Source organism: Arachis hypogaea, chromosome 12, assembly GCF_003086295.3.
Source record: "Arachis hypogaea cultivar Tifrunner chromosome 12, arahy.Tifrunner.gnm2.J5K5, whole genome shotgun sequence".
Classification (NCBI taxonomy): Eukaryota; Viridiplantae; Streptophyta; class Magnoliopsida; order Fabales; family Fabaceae; genus Arachis; species Arachis hypogaea.
The window spans coordinates 103,598,258-103,623,312 of NC_092047.1; the positions used below are offsets into that span (position 1 = coordinate 103,598,258).

The window sequence follows — 25,055 nt, forward strand, 5'->3', positions numbered from 1 at the left end:
ATGGGTTAAAGCTAGCCAAGTGGGAACGCGAATCTACTCTGAAGGAGAAATAACATTCAACAACTCAACCCAAAACCAGAATAAGGCCACTCAACGTAAGAAAAAACCGGTCTTAAACTGCTTATTGGAAGAATTTGCAGGGATGTCAATGCAAGAAGGGAAACAAAGTTTGAAACTACAAGACACTGGTAACAAGGCAGCACCTGAGTCACCTCAATCAGCCAATTCTAGAACAGAATGCATGGAGGTTATCATAGCTGGTCAGTCCAATACCAAGGAGGATGAAGGGCAGCTTATGCAATTCGCTATTGGGGAGTGTCTCACCACAGAAAAAGGTAGGAAGTGGAAAAGGTTAGCAAGATAAGGTGCTGCAGAGTCAGATACTAAAAGTGAACCCAAAAAAAGGTTGATGAGTGGTATAGCTGAAGTAACTACAAAGAAAGCAAGAACATAGGATGAAAATGCAGTTGAACAGATGGTGGAGGGTGCCAGCCTACAAATGGCACCCAAGGCGCCATGAGAACTATAGTTTGGAATTGTCGGGGTTTGGGGAGACCCCTGACAATTCACACCTTAAAAGGGATCTGTAAATCCCACTCCCCCGAGATTGTGTTTATAAGTGAAACAAAGAACCAATCTCGACAGGTGGAAGCAAAACTTCGGATATGCGGCTACGAAAACTGGCATATTGTTAACCCGGCAGGAGTGGCAGGAGGACTTGTGCTAGCTTGGAAGGACAGCATCAGTGTTCAAATTATTAGCAGTGGAGAATTCTTTGTGGCAGCCGAAATTAAGGAAGTCGGAAGCAGTGAGGTATGGGCGTTCATTGGTGTCCATTTGAGTTGTTCAGAACAAATTCGATCCTTACAGTTTGAGGAGCTTATAACAATGAGCCAACACATGGAAGGAAAAGTGGTAATAGCAGGCGATTTTAATGCTATAACAAGCCAAGCGGAAAAGGAGGGTGGAGGCCAAAAATCAGCAACCACCATTGCAACATTCACTAATTTTATTGACAGTAACGAATTGGTGGATATTGGAATGGTGGGGCACCCTTTCACGTGGACAAATCGAAGACAAGGAGAGGATTTGGTGAAGGAGAGGCTTGACCGCTATTTAGTTGGGATGGAATGGAAGTTGAAGTTTCCGAATGCAGTGGTGCACAGGCTCACAGAGTCAGGCTCGGATCATGCTCCAATTTTGATGGAAGCCGAACCTCAATCCTGGCATAGTAAAAGGCGGTTTAAATACCATGAACGTTGGTGTGGAGAAGAGGATGTCAAGAGAATTGTCAGTGAAGTGTGGAGAATGGAAGTTGTAGGCTCGGCTATGTTCTCCTTGGCCCAAAAGTTGAAAGTTTGTAGACATAGACTAGTTCAATGGCAGAAAACTCACAAAGCAAACTCCCAGAAAGAAATTAAGGACCTTCAAGCTAAACTAGAGGAGTTGCGGGTGGCTGGAATCAATGGGGGAGAGGAGGTTACCAGTTTGGAAGAGAAGTTGGAGCTGGCATATTTGAAAGAAGAGAGCTATTGGCGAGAAAAATCTAGAATCAAGTGGCTAAAACAAGGAGATCAGAACACTAGATTCTTTCACCAGAAATTTCAATCAAGGATGCGAAGGAACAGAATTTGGAGATTAGTGGGGAGGGACAATGAGATTGCATCGAAACCGGAGGATATTGCAAAGGCCAGTAGGCTGATCCGAATCCATACTTAGAGGATTTGGAGTCTAAGGTTACAGCTTCCATGAACCGTAGGCTCCAAAGGCCAGTAACTATGGACGAGGTCAAAAGAGCTACATTTAGTGTTCATGCTCAGAGTGCTCCTGGTGATGACGGGTTTACAGCTAAATTTTTTCACTTTTTCTGGGATATAGTTGGAGGTGACGTTTTTAAGGCAGTGAGAAGTTTCTTTCACAGTGGCAGAATTTTAAAAAGCTTCAATCATACTCAAATTTGTTTGATTCCAAAGGTGCCAGATGCCAGTGACATGACTCAGGTACGACCGATCAGTTTGTCTTCAGTTATGTATAAAATTATTTCTAAAGTTATGGTGCACCGATTACAAGGTATTATGAATAAAATTATAAGTCCAAATCAGAGTGCGTTTCTCAAAGGAAGACTCATTTCAGATAATATTCTAATTGCCCACGAATGTATGCACTATTTGAAAAATAAGAGAAGTGGGGCAGAGCATGAGATGGCTATTAAACTAGACATGAGCAAGGCTTATGATAGGGTTGAATGGCATTTTTTATGGTATATTATGGATAAGTTGGGGTTTGATGCTAAATGGATTAACTGGACTAAGGAATTGGTAACGACTGTTTCTTACTCTGTTGTTGTGGAAGGTCAACCATTTGGCTATTTTAGGCCAAATAGGGGCATCCGACAGGGTGACCCCCTATCTCCATATCTCTTTCTTTTTTGTGCAGAAGGACTTTCCTTCTTACTACACAAGGCAGAGCAAAACAGATTAATTCAAGGAGTTCAAGTTAATCGGAGATGCCAAACAATTAATCACCTTTTGTTTGCTGATGATTCAATCCTTTTTTGCAAGAGCGCACCTAATACAAGCCAAAGCATTCTAGAATTGCTAGAGACCTATGAGGGTTTTAGTGGGCAAAAAGTCAATTTGAATAAGTCGGCTATCTTTTTCAGTCACAACACTCCTCAGAACACAAGACTAGCAGTTGCTCAGACACTAAATATTGAACATATTGGAGCACAAGACAAATATCTGGGACTGCCATCTATAGTTCAAAAATCAAAGAAAGCAACCTTTGGAGCTATCAAGGATAAAGTTCAGAAGAGGATTATGGGTTGGAAAAGAAGTATATTGTCATCAGGTGGCAGGCACACGCTATTGAGAGCGGTGGGGGAGGCGATTCCTATTTATACACTCTCTTGTTTCAAGCTCCCGGACACGCTGTTGACTGAGATTCATAGCATGCTCTCGCAATTTTTGTGGGGTCAAAAAGGCGCAGAACGAAGAATGGTTTGGATTAAATGGGACACAATGACAAGACCAAAGAAAGATGGAGGGCTGGGGATCAAGGATCTAAGGGCGCAAAATTTGGCTTTATTGGGCAAGCAATGTTGGCGTCTAATGAAATACCCTAATTCTACTATATCAAGAATGCTCAAAGCTAAATATTTCAGATATACAGATTTTCTACATGCAGAGATAGGAAGCGTACCGTCGTGGGGTTGGAGAAGTGTTCTTGAAGGGCGCAAGGTGATCGAAAAAGGCTTGTTATGGAAAATAGGCTCTGGCATTAATGTTCGCATCTTCCATGACCCCTGGCTCCCACCACCAGTGCCCCTTAATGTCCTTCAAAATGCACTCACAATCCCGCCAAATATGCAAGTGTATTACGTTAGTGCGTTACTAAATCCTGATAGAAGTTGGAATAAAAATCTGATTGAGTCGATTTTTTCAGTTGATATCTGCAATAAAATTTTTTCAATCAAACCAACAGAGGAGGAGGATGAAGTTAATTGGTGCTGGACAAAATCTGGTATATATGAAGTTGGGTCAGAATACAAAATTGCTTATGGATTCTTTCATTCTCATACTTCATTGAGGTCCCAGAACATACACAACAGAGTCTGGAATAGCATTTGGGAGTTGAAATTACCACATAAAATTAAGATTTTTCTATGGAAAAGTCTTCATGAAAAGCTTCCGGTGTTGCAACAAGTTCACAGCCGGTTCGCATCCACTCCTGCCACTTGTCCAAGATGCATGTTGAAGGCTGAATCAATTTCTCATGCTTTGTTCCAATGCCCCCTGTCTTCAATAATATGGAGCCTAAGCTTAATAACCCCTGACCTATGGATGAGAGAAGAAGAAACTTTTTTCAATTGGTGGCAACGAGTCTTATCCTGGGTAGGGCTCAATTCGACGGTAGACAAAAGACCCTCCTCATAGCGGCGCTGTGTTGGAGCACTTGGAAAGCGAGGAATCGGTGTGTTTTTGAGAAGGTAATAAGCTCAGCACCAGAGACAGTGAAAGAAGCTAGCAATTTAGTGCGTGAACTCGTGAACCATACCTGATAGATGCTACTTTTTCTTTACTCTTACTTTACTCTTCTTTAAGCTCTTAGTCTTTCAGTCACAGCTGATGATAAATGGGAATACCCAATTCTTTTGTACTTCCTTATGGAAACACTTTTATTTTATATTAATAAAATAATATTTATCTTTGGAAAAAAAAAAAAGCTGTGTGTTTAATTGAAAAAAAAAAAAGAAAAAAGAAAAAATATTAAACTGTTGGAAATTAGAATGCACATTTCCGGTATTAAAGTGTAGTCTTAACTTCTTTATTTTCTTTCTTGATCTCTTTTTTTTTTTCTTTTTTTCTTTTTTTTATACAATGTATACAAATTAAATACTGAGAACAAGTGAATTAAAGGGTAAAATATACTTTTTGTTTCTAAAGTTTGACAAAAATTTTAAAAATACTCCTAAGTTTTATTTTGTTTCAATTTTGTCCTATAAGTTTTCGATTTGCATAAAATATACCCTTGATGGCTAATTTTTCAAAAAATATTAAAACCAACTCAACAACAATTTCATAAGAACAACTTTCAATACAAGTAAATCAAGCATAATTTTCATGTATTATTGTTAGATTAGTTTTAAATTTTTTGAAAATTTAGCCGTCGAGGGTATATTTGATGCAAATAAAAAATTTTTGGGACAAAATTAAAACAAAATAAAACTTAGGAATATTTTTGAAACTTTTATCAAACTCTAGGGACAAAAAGTATACTTTACCCTGAATTAAAATATAGGTGAATGCTAATATATTCTAAAAAAAGATAAATAATACATTTTTTAAAATTTTAAAATTTAAATATTAAATCTTAAATTCTTAACTCTAAATTCTAAATATTAAATTTTAAGTTCTAAAATTTTGAACTCAAAATCCTAAAATCTAAATGATAAATTTTAAATTTGAACAATTGATATAAAAAATAATAAATAAAAAGTTAATTATTTTTAATTAATAATGAATAGAATATTTTTTTTTTGTACTGAAAAAAAAATGCTTTCTTTAGACATTGTTTGGATGTAAAGTGAAAAATGGGTAGAAAGAAAATAGGTGGGAAGAAAATGAGAGAAAAGAAAATAGAAGGAAAAGTTAATTTTTTTCGTGTTATTTGGATGAAGAGAAAATGGAAAGAAAGAAAGTAGAAGGAAATTTTTCTTTTGTTTAGATGAAAGAAAAAATAAGAAGAGAGAAAATTATACCAAAATAAAATTACATTAATACCTTTTATAAATTATAATATACTAATATTATAAAGACAAAATTGTAATTTTACTCATTTTTCACTTCCATCTAAGTTTTCTTCTCAACTTTGATGAGAAAATTTTAATATGAATCCCACATATACTTTTATATTTTCCATTCATTTTCCTTTTTGATCCAAACAATGGAAAACTAATTTTTCCATCCATTTTCTTCTTCTTCATTTTCTTTCCTTCCAAATTCTTCTAAACCAAACAAAGTGTTAGTTACGAATGTTTAAGGATAAATTAGAAAAGTAGAGTCCTTCTTTTTTTTTTTTCAAAAAATCCCATTAAACACACAGGCCCAAGTTTTCTCCAAAAAGGTCGTAACCTTTCTGTCTCTTTCTCTCTCTCTCCCAAAATTCTATAAAATATAAATCCTTCAAAAAGTGTGACCAAAGAAACTTCAGAAGAAGAATCCAAACCCCAGAAAGAGGAAGAAGGAAGAAGAAGGATGGGGACAAGAGAGGTTTATGAAGAGAAGCTTAGAACAGGGAATCTCCATCACGATCCTACCCTAAATCCTGGCCTCGGTACCCCACGTTGCCCTCGCTGTCTCTCTCTTCTCGACCCCAATCTCGTTAGTATTCTCTCTTCTTCCTCTTCCTCTTCCTATTATTCTTGCTCATTATGTGTTCGATCATTTGCCTCAACCAATTACACTCTCTTGTTTGTTTTTTTTTTTCAGGAGAAAGGCGAATGGACCATCACCCCCGTCTTGCACGATGCCACTGCAGTCGTGAGTATATAACTAACTCAGTATAAATTTTAGTTTTGAAATTCTGAAGTTAAATCTGATTTTGAATATTAAAAATTGGATTTTTTTTGGGTGTTATTGTTCTGAGGGAAGTGATGCTGATGTGTTGGTTTTTTTTTTTTTTTTTCTCGGTTGTATAGGCTGGCTCAGGGCTTGGTGGTATGCTTAGTGTAGTTCATGGATTTAACACAGGTAATTTTAGAGGATGTTCGATAATATCTCAAAAATCAAATATGTTATTGGTAATGTTATTGATATTAGGAAAATACTCTAGTTAGAGCTGTAGTATGAATTAATGTCAGAGCAACGGGGTTGGACTTGCATATTTTTAGGTCCACATGACATTATAGTATATCTTTTAGCTCGTTATACATTGTAACAAATTATCCTTTCTTGAAAGGTGAATTAATATAGTAGATATTTTATTGCAATGGAAGGAAAACTTGACTCTTTGTGGAGTTGGAGTGGGGGAATCGGTGCTTATTATGGAATCCATATTCCATATATAAAATTGCCGAAGCTCATGGAATTGTATTCATATTTCGTGGTTGCATAATCAAAAGCAGCTCTAGTTTCAGTTGAATGAACTGCCTGAAACTCGTATGAGAGTTGGTTTAACCACCAATTATGGCTTAATATTTCCAAGATGTGTTAACATCTTATAAACCAGTTTTTATCTAAACCAATTTAAACTAAAACTTTCACAAAAAATAAGCTGGTTTCATCTAATCAGTAATCACTTTTTTTCCTCTGCTATTTACTACGTTAATCTTTCCCAATGATTAAAAAATTATTCAAGTTAGTCCAGAATCAGATACTGTTTAATGATAAACTAGTTTGTTTTATGCAGATTATCATAAATTGTTCCATTTATACAATATTAAATTGGTTTTTCAAGTTGTCGAACAGCATCTAAGTTTCCTTTACTTTCTATGTTATTGCTACTGGATCTGATTTATTCTTTGATAGTGTCTAACACTTTACACTCTTACCAGGGTTAATTAAAATAAAAATAATATGGTTGAAAATATTGCTTATTGATCTTTGTTTGCAGGGCTACCATACCTACAAAACCGTCTCAAGGGATCCAAGTGGCTGCCTTTTGTTGTTGGGGTATGTATACCTTCATTGGTTTTCAGTATCTTCTATACAAATTGCAGTTGCCAAGCTTTATACTTTATTGATGCCTAGAAAGGGCAGATCATAGAACATATTGTCTGTATTCGTTCATATATATGTAATTATCTTAGCAGATGTACCATAGAGCTTGTTCATATTCCATAGCAAACTTATTTCTTTTCTTCACTATTTTCAGCTCCCTCCATTGCTAATGTATTCAGTTGCAAGTGCCGCATTTGGAGGTAACTTTGCGCATGCCTAAAGTTTTTATTCCTTTTAAATTAATACATCTATATGTACTGTTTCAACTTGTTCTTTTGCTTCTAGTTATTTTATTTAGCTCTGTGAGTGTGTTAATTTTGGTTCAGTAGTTGCTGGGTCACCTTTGTGTATAGGAATGAATTTCATATATGAATTTGAATCTGTCACACGTTGGTTCCTTGGGTTTTATTGATTGCATTATATCTTGGTGTTGTTTCATCATTATTTTAGGGGTTGGTTGTAAGTTTGATTTTGGAGGAGAAAAAAGTGAGGGAAAGGGCCTGAACTGTAAAGTGACATCCCTTTACCGATTCAGACTGTTCCATCCCTTCCCCTTCAATCCTTTAACTTTCAAACAGTCTTAGGCTACGAACTGCTACATGGATCGGTTTCTACAGTTAATAGCGTTTTTGTCTACTTGCCATTTTTTACTAGGTTTGATGAAATTTCCAATTAACTTGTAATATTTGTCATTAATTATGATCTGGTTTAGGGGATCATAGTATGTTACTCGGCTAGTTAGCTTGTGGTTTGCCTTCGATTTTGACGTCTTATGCTGAAATAATGACAATTTGCTACTATTTACCTTTTAATACCCTAAACTAATGTGGATATCTATGAAATCTTTAGGTTATGCTTTTCCGAAGTTCACTCAACTCACTGTAACATCATACTATGCTGCCTCAAGTGCTTCACATTATGGAATCTCACTTCTCACCAGGCATATTGAAGAGAAGCACCATTCCCAATCTCAGCAAATCAAGAGGCTCTGATAAATACAAGAAAGATACATATACACTTCAGCAATTTTGGTTTACATTAGTTGTCACTTGTTACCTATCCATCTAGATGTATCACACGGTGGGTGTTTAGGATTTTCATAGTGCGTTTATTATTCCATGTGAAATGTCAATAATGTGAATGACGTTTCTGTGCACTTTAGTTTGATGCTGCAATTGGCCACTTCGTCAAGTTTTGGGTACATAAAGTGTACTTTGTTGTGTTAATTGACTTTAGGCAACAACAATTTTGTGAAGGACAATAATATTCATGTTATTTTATTATAAATTTAATTTTGATGCATTGAGTATTACATATTGGTCCAATCACATATGTTCTTTTGAATTACTATTTATGCTATTGATATGAAAGGTTATTTTTTCTAATGTGGTATTACTTAATTAGATGCACGTATAAAATTGTTTCATATTGTCAGTATATTTAAATTAAATTTATATTTTTTACGATTATAAGTATGATTTTGATATATTGACTGTATAAAATGTTATACTGTTCAATTATATATTTTTTTTTAATGATTATTAATAAAATTAATATAAAAAATAAATGTTATACTGTTCAATTATACATTTTTTAATGATTATTAATAAAATTAATATAAAAAATAATTAATTTTATTGATGTGGTATTATATGATTGAATTTATACATATAAAATTGTTTTATACAAAAATTGTATCAAAATTAAATTTAAGTTTAGGTGAATTCTATGGTATAGAACTATGAAGCACGGATACTTCGTATCCGCCTGTCTGCTGTGTCCAACTGCGTTTTAATAAAAAATACAAAATTTTTCTCCGAACACATGTAAATACCATTACGTATAAGCGTGTCCAGTCTTATTCTTAACATATATTCTTAAAATAAATTTAAATATAGTATATATTATTATTTATTAAAACAAAATATCTTAAATACTTGATATAATTAAAATAATATATTAAAAATAATTAAAAATTTTAATTTATATTTTAATATCAATAAATATCAAAATATCGTTATGATTTATCTAAAAAAATACTTTATATTTTATATGTATGCGTGTCTCCATGTCATGTAAAATTTTAAAATTCGCGTGTCAGTGTGTCCTGTGTCATATCATATCCCGTGTCTACATCATAGGTATAGAAGGAAAAAATTTTCTATACATGTAGATTTGTGCTGTCACATAAAATAGTTGATATGTGTCCTTAAAAAAAAGAAGACAAGGTATGTTGTTTTGCAGGTGAAATACAGTTTTAAATAAAACTGAAAAAATATAAAAAAAATATATTATGAAATAAAAAATACAATTAATAATTAACAATATCAATAAAAAATAGAAAAAATTCACTTTTATTTTTCACTGCAATAATAATGAATGTTACATATTAAATGGATGAATAGTATGTATAGTATTATAAGTTCATAAATTTATAAACTTAACTTTTATTTTATATTTTTCTTTGTAAAATAATCCAAATATAAAAAAAAATTAATACACAACACTATTATGTTAAAATAATTAATCAGTTAACTATTAAAATTTTTACGTATAATAAAAAAAAGGTCCTATAAAACTACATCTTACTTTTAAAATAATAGACCTTATCTTTTTATTTAAAGAACATTTGTTAATTATTTATTAAAACAACCCAAATTTATAGGTATAAAAAAAAATTCTTTTTTACACCATAAAATTTACCTTAAATTTATATACTCACATAGAGTTCATATAAAGTTGATAGTCAATAGCGACTGACAACTAATAACTTCACGTAATGATTTTCCACCATAAAAGACTTTTTCAATCCCGATATAGTATCAGGGTAAAATTCATGGCTGTCTTTCATTTAACCGCAATCCAAGCATGTTCTCCCTTTTTATGCTGAGATTAGTAGATTACGGTATTACCCTTTTCCACTAGACGGATCAGGATGATTGTTCCCATTTCCCAAGATCAGAATTTGTATGTATTCTAACTTCCAACTCTTATAATCTATCTCAAAGGTTCATAATGTAATACAAATACAAATTATATCCTTTTTGAATATTCACAGCAGCTGCATTTTCAATTTTAATCTTGTTAATTAAATTTTGTCACACTAATTCTATAGTTAGATGGTTGACTTTTACATAAAAAACGGAGTCAAACTGTTGGTATGTAGTAAGGAAATCATAAGTAACTCGTGCTGTCATATTATATTATTATTATTCTAATTCTACAACTTTCTTATACAGTATAGTATTTATTTATATTTATTAGTATCATAGTATAAAGTATAAACTCCTAGAAAGGCTCTGCTCTACCACTCTATAAAAGGAGCCCACATCACCTCATAATAGAGCAATCCCTCTCCACAAGGATCAGATAGATTCCTCCCACTAACCAACAAAGCCTAATTATTGAACCCTAAGAAACCAGTATCAAACTTGGTTCTGTTGTGTGTGGTTCACAGACACCACAAACACTTTCAACTCATGAAAGCCCTCATAAGCAGTTCTTGTTCCAAGGCCATAGTTGGGAGCCTTGGATCACATATTTATCATAGGAGAGGTGGTGGTGGTGTTGTTGCTGCTCATGTTCCTGGGAGAGTTGAGTTCTGCTTCTCACTGAGATCAAGAAATGACAAAAGGGGCTGCAGCTTTTGGTTCCTTAAGACAAAGGGTGTAACCCCAATTCATTCAGTGCCACCAAAAACTGAGGTATAATAATATATATGTTACTTGGTTTTCTTTGTTTGAGTTCTTGTGGGGTGTTTATCTGTTTGGAATATCCATGCACTTTCCTTTCTTTTTGGTTGGGAAAGTGACAGAAAATGATATAGAACAAAAAAAAAGAAAAAAGCGATTTTGTTACTTTCTTCTAGATTGCCTTCAAGCTGGGGAGATTCTTACTGTTCCTATTTTACTCTCTTGCCATCAGTTTACTTTTTCTGTTAGTGGAACTTCGGAAGATATGAATCAAACTAACAAATTTTTCTTATTTCTTTTGTTTATGCAACAAACTTGTAACCTCTACTACTATAAGGAGAAATTTGTTATTCAAAGTCTTATGTAATTGCTCTATACAAGCTACAAAAGAATTGGATGTATATAAGATTTTGGCATATTTGTTGGTTTGCAAAAATTTGTTTTGTATATATAAGCTACTTTGATTTCTTTTTCTTGGTTTGCAAAAAATTTGTTGTAGGTGGAATTGGAACCATCAAAGCCAGATTTGGAAACTGTAGAGCCTCAAGTTCAAAAAAGTGAACAAACAAGTAAGTTCTTAGTTTTGATGAATCTCTTTTACTTCTGTTTGCCTCTTTAAGTTTTCCACTGGATATTCCCTGATATTCAGATTCTTATCATTGAAATATGTTGTTTGCAGATGAATCAAAGTTTGTACATGTAACATTTCAGTTGCAAAAGGATTGCTTCTTTGGCGAACAGTTTCTCTTAGTTGGAGAAGATCCTATGCTTGGTTCTTGGGACCCTTTAGAGGGATTACCAATGGCCTGGTCTGATGGGCATGTATGGACTGCGAATCTGGTGAGTATCCTCTTCAACACATAAAACTACTCTATTTGTTTCAAAATAACTGTCAATTGGAACAAAGTGATGCGATATAAGAGATTAATTTTTATGCACCGACAATATAAGTGAGTTTTACACTATAATCCACTTAGATGCTTGTATTTGTATAACACTTTTTGCTAATGTAATATAACATGATTGGACATATATATACATCGCATTGAATTAGATAATCTTTTTAATATATCACTTTTTTCATAACGACAGTCAATTTGAAACGAAAGGAATATTGTCTAAAGAAAGGTTATCTAAGATGTGAATCTCTTCATGTAATCAGGATATTCCTGCTGGAAAGTCAATTGAGTACAAGTTTGTACTGAAACGAAAAGCAGGGAAGATTGTGTGGCAACCGGGCATGAATCGAATCATCAACATTTCAGAAAATATGAATAGAATAATTGTTAGTGAGGATTGGGAGAAGGCTGAACTTCAGGAAATAATAGAGGAAGATCAAATTGCTCAATCAGATGAGGAACTTCAAGTTGTCTCAGAAACATCTAATTTAGCTGAAAATTCAGATATTCCTAAAGAGGAACTTGTTTCCGGCTTGTCCGAAGCATCAGACCTTGAAGCTAACCAAAGCCAAACTCATGATGCAGAGAATCCAATTACTGAAGAACCTGAGGTGCAGAAAGAACCTGAGGTGCAGAAACCCAGCAGTGATAGTATTTCTTACTCAACGGAGATGCCATTGGCTATTGTTGCAGAAAACATAGGTTCTTTTGAGGATTCCAGCAACAATACAAGCTATGAGAACAATTTAAGCAATATTCAACTGAATGAACAATCTGCAGATGGTTCCACAAATGGACATATAAGTATAATGCATAATCTGGTGGACAATGGAAATGCTGAACCACTAATGAATCAGGAGGCAACAGTTACGGAGAGTAAATTATTCGAGTTAGAACGAGGTCCTGTTCTTGTACCTGGTTTAGAGTTGCCTTTTGAAGAAGAAGGTCCTGATGTTGTCGTTCAAGAAAGGATTACAATGGAAACTTCAAGTGAAACTTTTGAATCTAAGGATGATGAAGTTCAAGAAAGGACTACCATGATAACTTCAAGTGAAGCTTTTGAGCCTATGGATCAGAATAAACCAGAGGTAATGGCTTGATGAGTGTGATGCTTCTCTATCTCCTACCATTTGTAGGGAATTGCTCGATTTTGTTTCTTTAGTAGTGACAAGTTATTTTATGTTTTTGCTTTTGATTCCATTTCGTTTGTATCGTGGTCTTTGTTTATCAATGAAGTGAAATTCTTTCATTCAAATCTATAGCGCATCAACTTGTTTCTCATATATATATATATAACACTAAGGCATCTGAATGCTGAGAAGAGAATGAAAACAAAAAACGTGTTATCAATTTACCTTCTAGCGTTGATTAAACTTAACCATCATGAAGTGCCAAAGAGCCAGACTGTTATGAACAATGCTTAAAACACAATACTCTCATATCATACTGATCGTCGTTTTAACTTTCTTGTTATATTCATAAATCATTGATTGTATCTAGATACAATCATTTATGAATGTATCAGATATGTTAATTTATGAGTGTCCCGAAAAAGTTAAAGTGACTGGTGAGTAATTCTTAACTATTGACTACAAGCATCATGTCTTTAAGGCAATATAGAATCATGGATTCTTCAAATTGATGCAGCTGTTAAATTCTTCAAGAGTTAAGACTAGTTTTAATATATCCTTGATTTTATTTTCTTTTTCATGTGCTTAATCTGAAACTGTTCAGTTCAGTAAGGAGCAAGGATCCAACAACGGTGCAACCCAAGAGATAATTGCAACAATCAAGGACGAGCCACGTCACCATTACAATGAACATGAGCAGCATTTTCATCTAGCACCGTCGATGGAGGAAAGATCGAATCCCCAGACACATAATGATGACGATGATGGTAATGTCTTGCAAAACGACATCCAATGGGGACGTGAAACAGTAAAGAAGTTTCTAACAAAACTTGGGTTGATTTGATTTGATTTGAATGTGTGAAACTTTACAGAAGAACCAGTAGAAGTAGAAGTAGAAGGAAGAACTTCCCTGGAACTCATCATGAGTTGTGTGATTGTTATGATCCATTTGCCTAGATTTTTGTTGTCCTGGGAAAGATGGATAGGAGCTCAAGAAGTTTGTTGATGATGGCTTGTTGATTGTGTCTAAATACCTATTATCAAGGTATCAACTACTCTCGATTTCACTCGTAAACTCAAACTCGAACGAGTTTATGAGTTTAGGTATCCAAATCGAGTTCATGATTTTACCAGTAAACTCTACTGAGTTTAGATAAACTATCGGATTTGATTACCTCGCCATATTGTCTGTTGAAGACAACGCTGCTGCTGTTGTATAATATGTTGTCATATTTAGCTGTATAATGTATCATATATCATTCAATTCAGTTTTGGCCACTTTTTGTATATAGAACTAGCATGCTAGGAGTTTCATTTGCAATAGAGAGAGCTTTTGTTATGTATACCACAGAACATATTTGTAGTTCTATAATTATCTGTTGTAATAAAATCTATGCTTTTTTTATGTTTTCTGTTTCGTTCTAGCAGAGAATAAAAGACAAAAGCTTAAAATTATCTGTCTTAACAACATTTTAAGATTTTTGTGAGATAGGATTCCCTTTTATTGTAAGATCGAGACATGTAGGTGCAATAGATCTCATTGCTTTGGGTTAAGATTTTCATGTAGGATTATTCTCTACATACAAGTTATTTACACATACAAGTCCATACAAGTTATTTATATTGTATTGTTTAAGAATTTTTATGTATGTGTATTAATAAGTTCTATATAATTCAAAACTCTTCCTCTTCTTCCTTGCATTATAAAAGTGAATTTTATTGAATTAGGATTAACTTGTATAAACTTGTATGTCAAAAAGACTTGTATGTGTAGCAGGTCTCTTTCATGTAATGGGTGTACATACAAGAGATTTCAGCGTTCAAATAAATAACAGTCTAAAAAGTATAGGATTTATGATTAGATAATATATCTTGAATATATGGTAAATTCTTTATTTATAAAGTTTGGAGGAGAATATGAAGAAGATCTGAATAGATCAATACAAAATTTATGCAGGATCTTAAGTGTATATATTTAAATTATGTTCTTTATAAACCAGTTTAAGACGTTTTTAAGTTGATTAAAAATTGGATCGTAACAATAGAAATGTATTTTATTACATTAATTAATAATCATAAAGAAAATTCCTTATTAATAATAATGTATCGACTCCTACAATCAATCACTTAATTTGAAATATAAATTGTATTACTTTTGCGTCGCTACGCTTTCTGGTTTCCAAAGTTTTACTAGAAATTATTTAAATTAAATCATAGATCATAGGTGATGCTCAAGCTAAGAGTATTCAAGCAACATGTTACCTCTAGCGACGTGTCCAAACTCCAAAGCATATAGTATTTTTAATCAGATTGAAAACTCTCAAGTTATATAAATATAATATAAACTCTTGGAAACTGCTGTCAGTGGTCTGTGATAAACGGGAAGCCTACAACGTACGGCAAGGGAAGTTGAGAGTTGAGACCGTACATAGTATAATATTGGACATTTGGACTAGATAACAGCCAAAATAAGACAAGTTATTAATTACGGAAATGTTTGACAAAGAAAATTAACTAAAAATAACTATAATTTGTCTTATTTAACATTCATTAATTGTTATGACAATTAAAAAAAGTTAAATAAGACAAGTTCTAACTTTTTTTTTGTCTACCTAACATTACCCATTAATTATTGATTGCTGCCATAATTATTATTCTGGAAATTTCTTTTGCTTTTAGGTTGGAGGGAATGAGGGATCCACCTCCTATATTTTGCAAAGGCATAGTCATCTGTTTTGCACAAGGAGATTTTTTCAGTAGCGAAAGTATTTTAAGGACCTTAAATAATCAGGTTATAAAACAAATTAGCTAAAATTCAGGGGTTAGTTTATAAATATTGATTTTTGCATATTAGTCCAGATTTAGCCGAAAGCCAATGTTCCCTGCTTGGACTTCAAGGCTCAGCGCCGTTGGTGTTCTCATGCGCCAACGTTTACAAGTCTCCGAGCTTTGACTTTTGAGTTTCGGAAGGTTTGCCGCGCCCCACTTCTAGTTGCTTCAAGCTGTTTCGTTGGAGTTCAGAAAAGAAATCTTGTGTTATGGTTATTAATGAAAAGGAGGAGATGAATGAAAGGAGCTTCACAAATTGCAATACTGAGTTAGTTACAAATATGAGACATGTGGTAATTGATCAATGAGCGGAGACCAAAGCGTACAGAGAAGGTTATTAATAGAAGGTTGCAAGAATATACTCTTTAGGCGTGTGTGATAAATTCTCTTCTCTTTTATCTGATGATAACTACTCTGAACTTTCTATTCTTCTATTTTTTTTTCTTGCTACTCCCTTTCCTAATTGTTAAACTTCTTCCTCCCCTTCTAAATCTCTTGATGGATGCTCGTTATAGCTGAAAAGCAGCTGGATCTTTTATTCCTTAATTCCTTTATGACTTCATTTGTTGTTATCATATCATTTAGTACTTTGTCAATTTACTGTCCATTGAAATTGTTGTTATTTCTTCATATATAATTGAATAAATATTCCTTTGTTAGTGAAATTTTCTACTACAACACCCTTTCATTGGTGCTTTCATTGACCATGTCTGTCGCAAACAACACGAGAATGAAAGGCATGGAGGCGGATATTAAGAAACTTTACCAGATGATTGAATCGGCAGCGGAGGAACATAGAGCAGAAAGGGCCAGAGCCTCTGAGGCTATGAATCTCAAATTTGATACGCTTCAATCCTCTATTACGTAACTGCTCCACAATCCGCACCGCTCCATCTCTCCTTCTCGTGAGTTCTCACATGGTGCGAGCTCAACTGGGGAACCGCCATTTCGCGCGGGATTGCAACCCTGAAGGTTGAATGTTGATCTGCCAAAATTTGATGGGAGTGATGCCTTGGGTTGGATTTTCTCCATGGATCAATATTTCGATTTCTTCCGGGTTCCTGATGAAGAATAGGTGGGTTTAGCAGCGCTTCAAATGTCGGGATCGGCCATTCCATGGTTTCAATTATCACAGCGAACGACACATTTTCGTTCCTAGACTCAACTCAAGAGGGCAATTGAGCTCGAGTTTAGACCTTCATTGTTCGAGTCTCCTAGGGAATTGCTCTTCAAGCTTCAACAACATGGAACAGTAAGTATTATTCCGAATTTGTTGCTTTAGCTAATCGTACTTAGATTGAACCGCCTGATGCCCTTAGGGATTATTTTATAAGAGGATTAAGGCAGGATATTCGAAGGGAAGTGAAAGATCAGTGTCCTCCGAGTCTGATGCGTGCTGTGACTTTGGAAAGATTGTATGAGGATAAATTTACCTCCGAACCCTATCACACTACAGGGCCGGCTGCCTATCGCCCTCAGTTTGCTAATCAAGCTGTTGTCGCTACTCTGTGACCTAATGCACGCCAATCATTTCCTTCACTCCTTTCTACACCACCACAACAACCCCTACCAAACACTACCAGAAATTCCACTCGAAAACTTACTCCGACTGAAGTCCAAAGTAAAAGGGAAAAAGGGTTATGTTATTGGTGTGATGAGAAGTTCTCAGTGAGCTATCGTTGTACCAATAGGCACTTCATGTCATTACAACTTGAATTGGGGGATGAAACGGTGTCAGGAGAGCCAACGGTTGCGTCTATGGATGAGACCACAAACTTGCAGGGGTTGGATCAACATATCATAGAGCATCATTTATTCTATAACACGATGCATGGTACTGAAGGCCCAGCCATGATTCAGATTAAAGCCTTTATCAATGGCTTAGAGGTTCAAGCCTTACTTGATGGGGGTAGTTCCGATAGTTTTATTCAGTTTCGTATTGCCAAGTTTTTAAACTTACTGGTGGAGCCGGCACCAGAGTTCAAGGTGGTGGTTGGTGATTTCGATGTTCTGCCAGTGGAAGGTCGCATTGGGACTTTAGAGGTTGATCTAGCAGGTTATATTGTTATAATCCCTGATGTTTTTGTTCTGCATGTGGCGGGAGGTGACTTGGTCATTGGCACTACATGGCTGAAGTCTTTGAGAGCCCATATCATAGATTATGATGCGGCTTTTTTGCGATTTATGCACAATGGACAACTCACCACGGTGTAGGGAATTAAACACCAGACGACAGGTTGTGCTCAATTTCATCATATTAAACGGTTGTTCAACACTGATGCTATAGCTGAAATGTTTACTTTGAAATTGAAGGAATTCGTAGAGGAAAACCAATCACCCTTACAACTGCCAGCTTCTATGGACCCTAAGTTGATGCAGTTATTAACTAAGTATGCTGATGTCTTTGCTAAACCTTCGGGCATACCACTACAGCGGGCTCATGACCACTACATTCCTTTAGTTAAGGATGCAAAACCTATGAAGGCAAGACCATATCGGTATCCTCAAAGCCAGAAAAGCTAAATTGAATTGATGGTACATGAAATGCTTGATGAAGGGATTATTTAGCCTAACAAGAGCCCTTTTGCATCTCCAATCTTGCTGGTGCGAAAGAAAGATGGGACATGGAGATTTTGCACTGACTATCATGCTTTGAACAATATTACGATCAAAGACAATTTTCTGATTCTGACCGTGGATGAATTATTAAATGAGTTGTTTGGTGCTCATGTCTTTTCTAAGTTGGATATTCGCTCTGACTATCACCAAATATTGGTTAAGCCTGAGGATAATTTCAAAATGGCTTTTTGGACTCATCAAGGCCTTTATGAGTGGCTTGTGATGCCATTTGCTTTAACAAATGTGCCGGCCACGTTTCAAAGCCTCATGAATGATGTGTTTCGCTCGTATATTAGGAAATTTGTGTTGTTTTTTTTATGACATTTTAGTCTATAGCGCATCTTGGGAGCTACACTTTTGGCACTTGGAAACTATTCTTCAAGTGTTACACTGGGAAAAAAATTGTGCGCAAAGTTATCTAAATGTTTGTTTGGTACTCATGAAGTGGATTATTTGGGTCATAAAATTTCGGGGGGTAGGTTTCACATGGAGACTAATAAAGTTTAGGCAGTTCTCAGCTGAAAGTAGCCACAAAACCTTAAGTAACTGCGAGGGTTCTTTGGTCTTATTGGGTATTACCGTCGCTTCATTAAAGGGTATGCTACTCTTGCACCTCCGTGGACTGATCTTCTCAAAAAATGATGATTTTAATTGGAATGCTCAAGCTGAATTGGCTTTTGAAAATCTCAAGTGAGCTATCTCTACCAAACCAGTCTTAGCTTTGCCAAATTTTGAGCTGCCTTTTGAAGTTGAGACTGATGCTTTCGGGTCTGGCGTGGGTGCGGTGTTGACACAGAACAGGCATCCCATTGATTTCTTTTCTAAGAAATTATCAGCCACAATGCGTAACCAGTCAGCTTACACACGAGAATTTTATGCCATAACCGAGGCCATTGCAAAATTCTGCCATGATCTATTGGGGAAGAAATTTATCATTCACACAGATCAACAGAGTCTTAAGGTGCTACTCGAGCAGAATCTGCACACTCCTGAGCAACATAAGTGGCTGCACAAGCTGCTAGGATATGATTTCAAGATCCACTACAAGCTCAGAGTGGATAATGTTCCTGTCAATGCCCTTTCTAGATCATGTTTTGTTGCTTGGTCATCACTAAAGTCTGATTGGTTGCACCAGCTAAAAACTGAAATTGCCCAGGATACTAGACTCAATGCCATTGTGCAACAATGCAGAGATGGTTCCTCGAATGATGCGAACTATGCTTTGAGAAATGGGATTCTCTTATGGTGAGACCAGGTGGTGATTCCCCAAACCAGCAGCTTAATCAATTCAATTCTGAAAGAATATCATGACAGTGCAGTGGGAAGGCACTCTGGTGTGGCAAAAATGACTAAATCCCCATAGTGGTCCCCCAGATTCATCTCGTGCACTGATTTAGCCCCTGAGATTCCAATTGCACTATTTATGTCCTCCAGATTGCGATCCGGGCAACATAATGGTCCTTCGGTGAAATTCCGGCATGACTCAACGATGGCCTTACTTATGTGGCACAGCCACTGCCATGTTGGACATTCGAAATGATGTCATTTCATGGGGAAAACGTTTGAAAGCCCAAACGTGGTCGTCTTGATCACAGTGAGTGTAATAGTTGCTTGGGTAAAGGGTTTGGCATTCGTTACGTATTCTCCATATTTTTTCATCTCTCTCAACGCTTGGTCTCCTCCTCCATAACCGGAGAAAGTGGTACAGGTAAGGGCACTGCTGCCTGCTCGCTGGTTTCTTAACATTGCTGCACTGAACTTCGGAGAAGGTTCGTGGAAAGCCATTGAAGCAACGATTGAGGAACTGTTTAATCTAGCTTCAAGGTACAAATTTTATTTTATTTTTTTTTTTTAAATTTTTGGATCATTTTTCATTCCTCAGACTGACGATTGTTAAGGTTACTTGAACATGATGCGTCTGGTCTATGTTAGAATCCATATGTTGTTAGGGTTTTAGTCTTTCATATGTTTGAACCAGTAATGGATGCTATGTTTCTTTTCAATAGAACAGAGGACAATCTCTGATGGTGTATAATGTGGGTGTTATTTGTTGTTTTTATGTTGCATGCATGTTAAATTTATTTTTTCCTCTGTTATGTTGCAGATGGACGCCAAAGTGTTAGACATAATGTTTCATCATGGGAGAAATTTTGAGAGGGGTAAGGATGGGAGATGGACATACTATCCTGACAATAAGCACTATTTGGGTGATCTGGATGTGGACAGGTTGGATGTATTCTACCTGAGAAATTACTTCAAAGAGCTAGGCTATGAGACGATGAAGGAGATTTGGTGGCATGTCCTAGGGATGAGCCTGGAAGTGGGTTTGAGGCATTTAGACTCTGATAACGAGTTGAGAGAGATGTGTTGTCATGGTGGAAAGAACAATGGGGTAGTGGATGTCTGATGCATGAGCATCTTTTCTATCTTTTCCTAGTAAATTTGTATTTAATTTGTTGAGTTTAATCAAGAATTAATTATCTTTTAGCCACTATGGATGCTAGTTTGAGTCTTGTGCAATTCTGTTTATTTTAGGTAGCATTTGGTTGGATTTGATGGAGCTTCCGTAGAAAAAGAGAAGAAGGCTATATAGGGCAAGAATGGCTTAGAGCATGGAGAGGAAGCTTGCACAAGAGGATGGAGAGGAAGCTTGCACAAATGGAAGGAGCACAAGAATTAAAGGAGATGACCAGCGAGGGCGACGCGTGTGCGTACCTGACGCGTGCGCGTGATTTGGAGCTTTCCATGGCGACGCGTGCGCGTACCTGACGCGTACGCGTGAAAAGCAAAGTTGAACAGCAACGCGTGACACGCGAAGAAGACCATCGACGCGTACGCGTGACATGCGCCACGTGCAGAAAATGCAGAAAACGCTAATTGCTGCATTTAATTCTGATTTAAACTTTATTTTTGTTTTAAAATAGAAAAAGATATTATTTTAGTTTTAGAAAATAGATTTTAAATTAATTAGGATTAGATATAAAAGAGAAAAGAAACTTCTCTTTTAGGGGATTCCAATTGGAACATTAGTTCACTTTTCATTCAACCTCAGCCCAATTTACAATCCTTATTTTCTCTCTGAACCATGAGCAACTAAACCTCCACTGTTAAGGTTAGGAGCTCTGTCTATTGTATGGATTGATATTATTATTTTTCTATTTTAATTCATGTTCTGATTTATATTTCAAGAATTGTTTTTGTTCTTTATCTTATGAATTTGGGTGGAACGGAAGTATGACCCTTGTTCTAATTGCGTTCTTGTATAACTTGGAAAAGCTCTTTACTTGAACAACAGCTTGAAAACATATTCTCCTAAATTTCTAATTATCTGGACTTAACGGGATACATGACATATAATCCTCTTATATTAGGATTTTTGTGGCATAATAACTAGAATTAAACTTCACCCCCTAATTGGAATTAATTGACCAAGGAATTGGCGGTTGATGAAAGTTAGAGGAGACTAGAAAGGTCTAAGGAATTAGGGTCTAGTCACATATGGTTTGCCATGAATTAAATGTTGCATGATTAAAATAGTTAGTAAGAAAAGTCAATCCGGAAAATTAGATATCTCTGAAGCCTTAACTGTTTCTCCATACATATTTCACAACCTGTTTACTGCTTGCTTTATTAAATTTCTGAATTATTTTTAATGCTTTTGAACTCTCAAACACTATTTTTTGCTTGTCTAACTAAGCCAATCACTCAATCATTGTTGCTTGATCCATCAATCCTCGTGGGATCGACCCTCAACTCACTTGAGGTATTACTTGGTACGACCCGATGCACTTGCCGGTAAGTTTGTGGTTATAAATTCTGCACTAATGTCTAGATTGAACATGGTATTTCAGAACCTAAAATAGTACAAGGACAGGATGTTATTGTGCCTATTGATGACCAGGTGAGGAATATTAGATAGCAAGCTAAGTCGAATTCCAGGATGGTGAAAACCCCCCTGTCAAACCTACCACCGAGAAGGACCCTCCGATAAGTTTAAGCATGGTAACATACAAGCCCCAAGCTAAAGAGGCATTACCAAAGAAGACTAATGTGAATTCCAAAATGGAGTCCCAGCCTAAGTCTAAGTCAAAACCTAAGCCTAAGACAGTTCCCAAACCCAAACCCATACCCACACAGAACAATGTCACCAGAACTAGGAGATACTGTCTGAGGTCTTCAGGGAAAGGTTTTTCAAAAGCAAAGGGAAATGGAGGTGACCATATTGTTTTATCATGTGACTCATACTCTCATGACAGCTACGAGAGTGCTGAGGACGAGGCGTATAAGCCACAAGAGCCGGATGATAGTTCGGGTGAATCGGGCATTGGATATACTGTTCCTTCACACAGGAAGAAAGTCAACAAATCCAATGTAAGGAAGAAGGTCAGGTAGAGATTGGAAAGGAAAAAAGGAAGGCCAAGGTCTGTGTTGATGATGATGGATTTGTGCAAGACGTTTCTGATGAAGATATGGACATCGGATTTGTGGGGGGAGGGAAAAAGGCAGATAACCATGACGCGTTTGATCCGGGGTCAGAATCGGATGGTGCCAATTCGTGGCACTCTTTGGAGATGAAAATACCACCTAATTCAGAGGATGAGCTGGTTGGAGAAGAAAGTTCGGATGAGGTATTTCCGGTGTTTAGGCAGGGTGCTAGGTTTGGGAAATTGCATTTAGAAGTTGGCATGAAGTTCAATACTAAGTGGGAGTTCAAAGAGGCAGTGAGGGAGTTTACTATACAAGAAGGGAGACAGATGAGGTTCAGGAAGAATAGCGGCAAAAGGGTAAGGGTAGTATGTAAGGTGAAGGATTGCAAGTGGGTTGTGTACGCATCAAGGGACCACGAAGACAGTTGCTGGCAAGTGAAGACATTCTTCAATGATCACACATGTCCAAGAGAGGATAGGAACAGGGCAGCAAATAGAAATTGGGTTGCAGGTAAGTTGGTGAAAAAACTAAGGAAATATCCCAATTTCAGGAACTGTGAGGCTATAACTTATTTCAAGACGAAATACGACTTGTCGCTCAATAGGAATTCTATATCACGGGCACTGTGTGATGCTAGGAATATAGTTTATGGGGATGCGAAGGAGCAATATGCCATGCTTAGGGACTATGGTGAAACCCTATTGAAGACCAACCCGGGATCCACAGTTCAGATTTGCACACAGCCACAGCCTAGTGGAGATGTCATATTTGAGAGGATGTATGTCTGCTTGAGTGGGTGCAAGTCAGGTTTCAGGGCTGGCTGTCGTCCATGAATTGGACTTGATAGGACTTTTTTGAAAACTGTATTCGGGAGGCAAATTCTTTCGGCTGTTGGACAAGATACTAATAATCATATATACGTTATTGTGTGGGCAGTTGTGAAAGTAGAGAACTTTGAGAATTGGAAGTGGTTTCTAGAGTTGCTACATGAAGACCTTGGAGACTACAAGACTCATGGGTGGAACATCATCTCTGACATGCAAAAAGTAATTCCCTAGCATAACCTTTATAATCTCACCTAAATTGTATTGTATAAAACTTTGTTAACTTGGTTTAGTACATAAAGTGCAGTAAAATTCTATGATTGATGATACCTTTTTTATTATTGTTTGATTAGTTACTATACTTCTGTGGTATGCTGTTTGTTATAACTTAGATAGATACTGAACGGTGCAATTCAGGGACTATAGTGATTCACGATTATCAATGATAGGGACTATTATGGTGAACGATGATCAAACTTAGGGACTATTATGGTAACATATGCTTTGCTATCTTTAGGGATTACTGCCTCCCATGAAAGCGGTGATGCCTGATGTGGGCCACCGTTTCTGTGTCTAGCATCTATGACGAAATTTCAACAAGCAGTGGAAGGACCTAGAGCTGAGGGGACTATTATGAGAGTATGCTAGAGCAACTACATTTCAAGAGTTTAAGGTATGGAAGGACAATAATTTTGTTGTGGAGTTAGTTTACATGGATTTTTTTCACTTTTCTCAATTCTTGCTATTCAGGAATACATGGATAGGATAAAGAGGATGAACGAGGACGCATGGAAGTATCTTGACAAGTGGCCCAGGGAGGCATGGATGAGGTCACAGTTCAGACACAACCCCAAATTGGACTCGATTTGCAACAACGCTTGTGAGGTTTTCAATTCAAAGATCAAGCAAGTAAGGGGAAAGCCAATACTTACTCTTTTAGAAGAGGTGAGGATGTTTTTCATGAGGACTATGGCTAAGAACAAGGTGAAGTTGGATAATCACCTGGGGCTGTTACCACCGGTAATCAAAAGTAGGCTAGAAAAGGTGAGGAAGGAGTCCAGGAATTGGTATGCTATATGGTCTGGAGATACTGGTTATGAGAAGTTTGAGGTTCATGGGCGTCCTACAAACCATATGGTGGACTTAAGGAAAAGATTATGTATCTGCCAGTTTTGGATGTTAACAGGTTGTTTTTCCCCCATCCAGTTACCTTTGTTCATGGACTTTTACACTTGTCTTATAAATGATTTTGTTTTAACCTATGCTGGCTGTAAATTGGACTTGTAGGGATTCCATGCGTTCATGCTTGTGCTGCACTGGCCCGAGTGAACAAGCACTCGGAGGATTTTTGCCATAAGTTGATAACCATGAAGTCTTACAAGGAAACATACAAGTACCACATCAATCTTATACC

At 36.2% G+C, this 25,055-nt stretch overlaps 3 protein-coding genes across 5 annotated transcripts; all 3 read left to right on the forward strand.

Moving 5' to 3' along the window:
* The first annotated feature begins 516 nt into the window (after positions 1 to 516).
* LOC140176832 (uncharacterized) lies at positions 517 to 1,719 on the forward strand. The gene has a single exon (XM_072208386.1). The coding sequence runs from the start codon at positions 517 to 519 to the stop codon at positions 1,717 to 1,719; it is 1,203 nt and encodes a 400-aa protein (XP_072064487.1).
* Positions 1,720 to 5,624: 3,905 nt separating this feature from the next.
* LOC112727975 (uncharacterized) lies at positions 5,625 to 8,532 on the forward strand. The gene is made up of 6 exons (XM_025777935.2): positions 5,625 to 5,882; positions 5,991 to 6,041; positions 6,200 to 6,251; positions 7,114 to 7,172; positions 7,375 to 7,420; positions 8,070 to 8,532. The coding sequence occupies exons 1-6, from the start codon at positions 5,757 to 5,759 to the stop codon at positions 8,210 to 8,212; spliced, it is 477 nt and encodes a 158-aa protein (XP_025633720.1). The 5' UTR covers positions 5,625 to 5,756; the 3' UTR covers positions 8,213 to 8,532.
* Positions 8,533 to 10,330: 1,798 nt separating this feature from the next.
* On the forward strand, positions 10,331 to 14,346 carry LOC112727976 (uncharacterized). Of its 3 annotated transcripts, none has more exons than XR_011869021.1 (6): positions 10,331 to 10,924; positions 11,412 to 11,481; positions 11,592 to 11,752; positions 12,075 to 12,899; positions 13,551 to 13,708; positions 13,814 to 14,346. XR_011869021.1 is itself a non-coding variant. In XM_025777936.3 (6 exons), the coding sequence occupies exons 1-6, from the start codon at positions 10,700 to 10,702 to the stop codon at positions 13,945 to 13,947; spliced, it is 1,578 nt and encodes a 525-aa protein (XP_025633721.1). In that variant the 5' UTR covers positions 10,331 to 10,699; the 3' UTR covers positions 13,948 to 14,346. The 3 variants fall into 3 exon arrangements, 2 of the variants coding, with proteins under 2 accessions (XP_025633721.1, XP_025633722.1); XM_025777936.3 differs by having other exon boundaries at positions 13,546 to 13,708; XM_025777937.3 differs by having other exon boundaries at positions 13,551 to 13,843.
* Positions 14,347 to 25,055: the final 10,709 nt, after the last annotated feature.

What these genes read in the sequence shown, in the direction of transcription:
- LOC112727976 (XM_025777936.3), top strand. Translation starts at nt 10,700, where the DNA reads ATGAAAGCCCTCATAAGCAGTTCTTGTTCCAAGGCCATAGTTGGGAGC. An exon ending in TCAAAAAAGTGAACAAACAA is followed by an intron (nt 11,482 to 11,591) that starts GTAAGTTCTTAG and finishes TGTTGTTTGCAG; the next exon opens with ATGAATCAAAGTTTGTACAT. An exon ending in ACATAATGATGACGATGATG is followed by an intron (nt 13,709 to 13,813) that starts GTAATGTCTTGC and finishes GAAACTTTACAG; the next exon opens with AAGAACCAGTAGAAGTAGAA.
- LOC140176832 (XM_072208386.1), top strand. Translation starts at nt 517, where the DNA reads ATGAGAACTATAGTTTGGAATTGTCGGGGTTTGGGGAGACCCCTGACA.
- LOC112727975 (XM_025777935.2), top strand. Translation starts at nt 5,757, where the DNA reads ATGGGGACAAGAGAGGTTTATGAAGAGAAGCTTAGAACAGGGAATCTC. An exon ending in CTCTTCTCGACCCCAATCTC is followed by an intron (nt 5,883 to 5,990) that starts GTTAGTATTCTC and finishes TTTTTTTTTCAG; the next exon opens with GAGAAAGGCGAATGGACCAT. An exon ending in TGCAAGTGCCGCATTTGGAG is followed by an intron (nt 7,421 to 8,069) that starts GTAACTTTGCGC and finishes TGAAATCTTTAG; the next exon opens with GTTATGCTTTTCCGAAGTTC.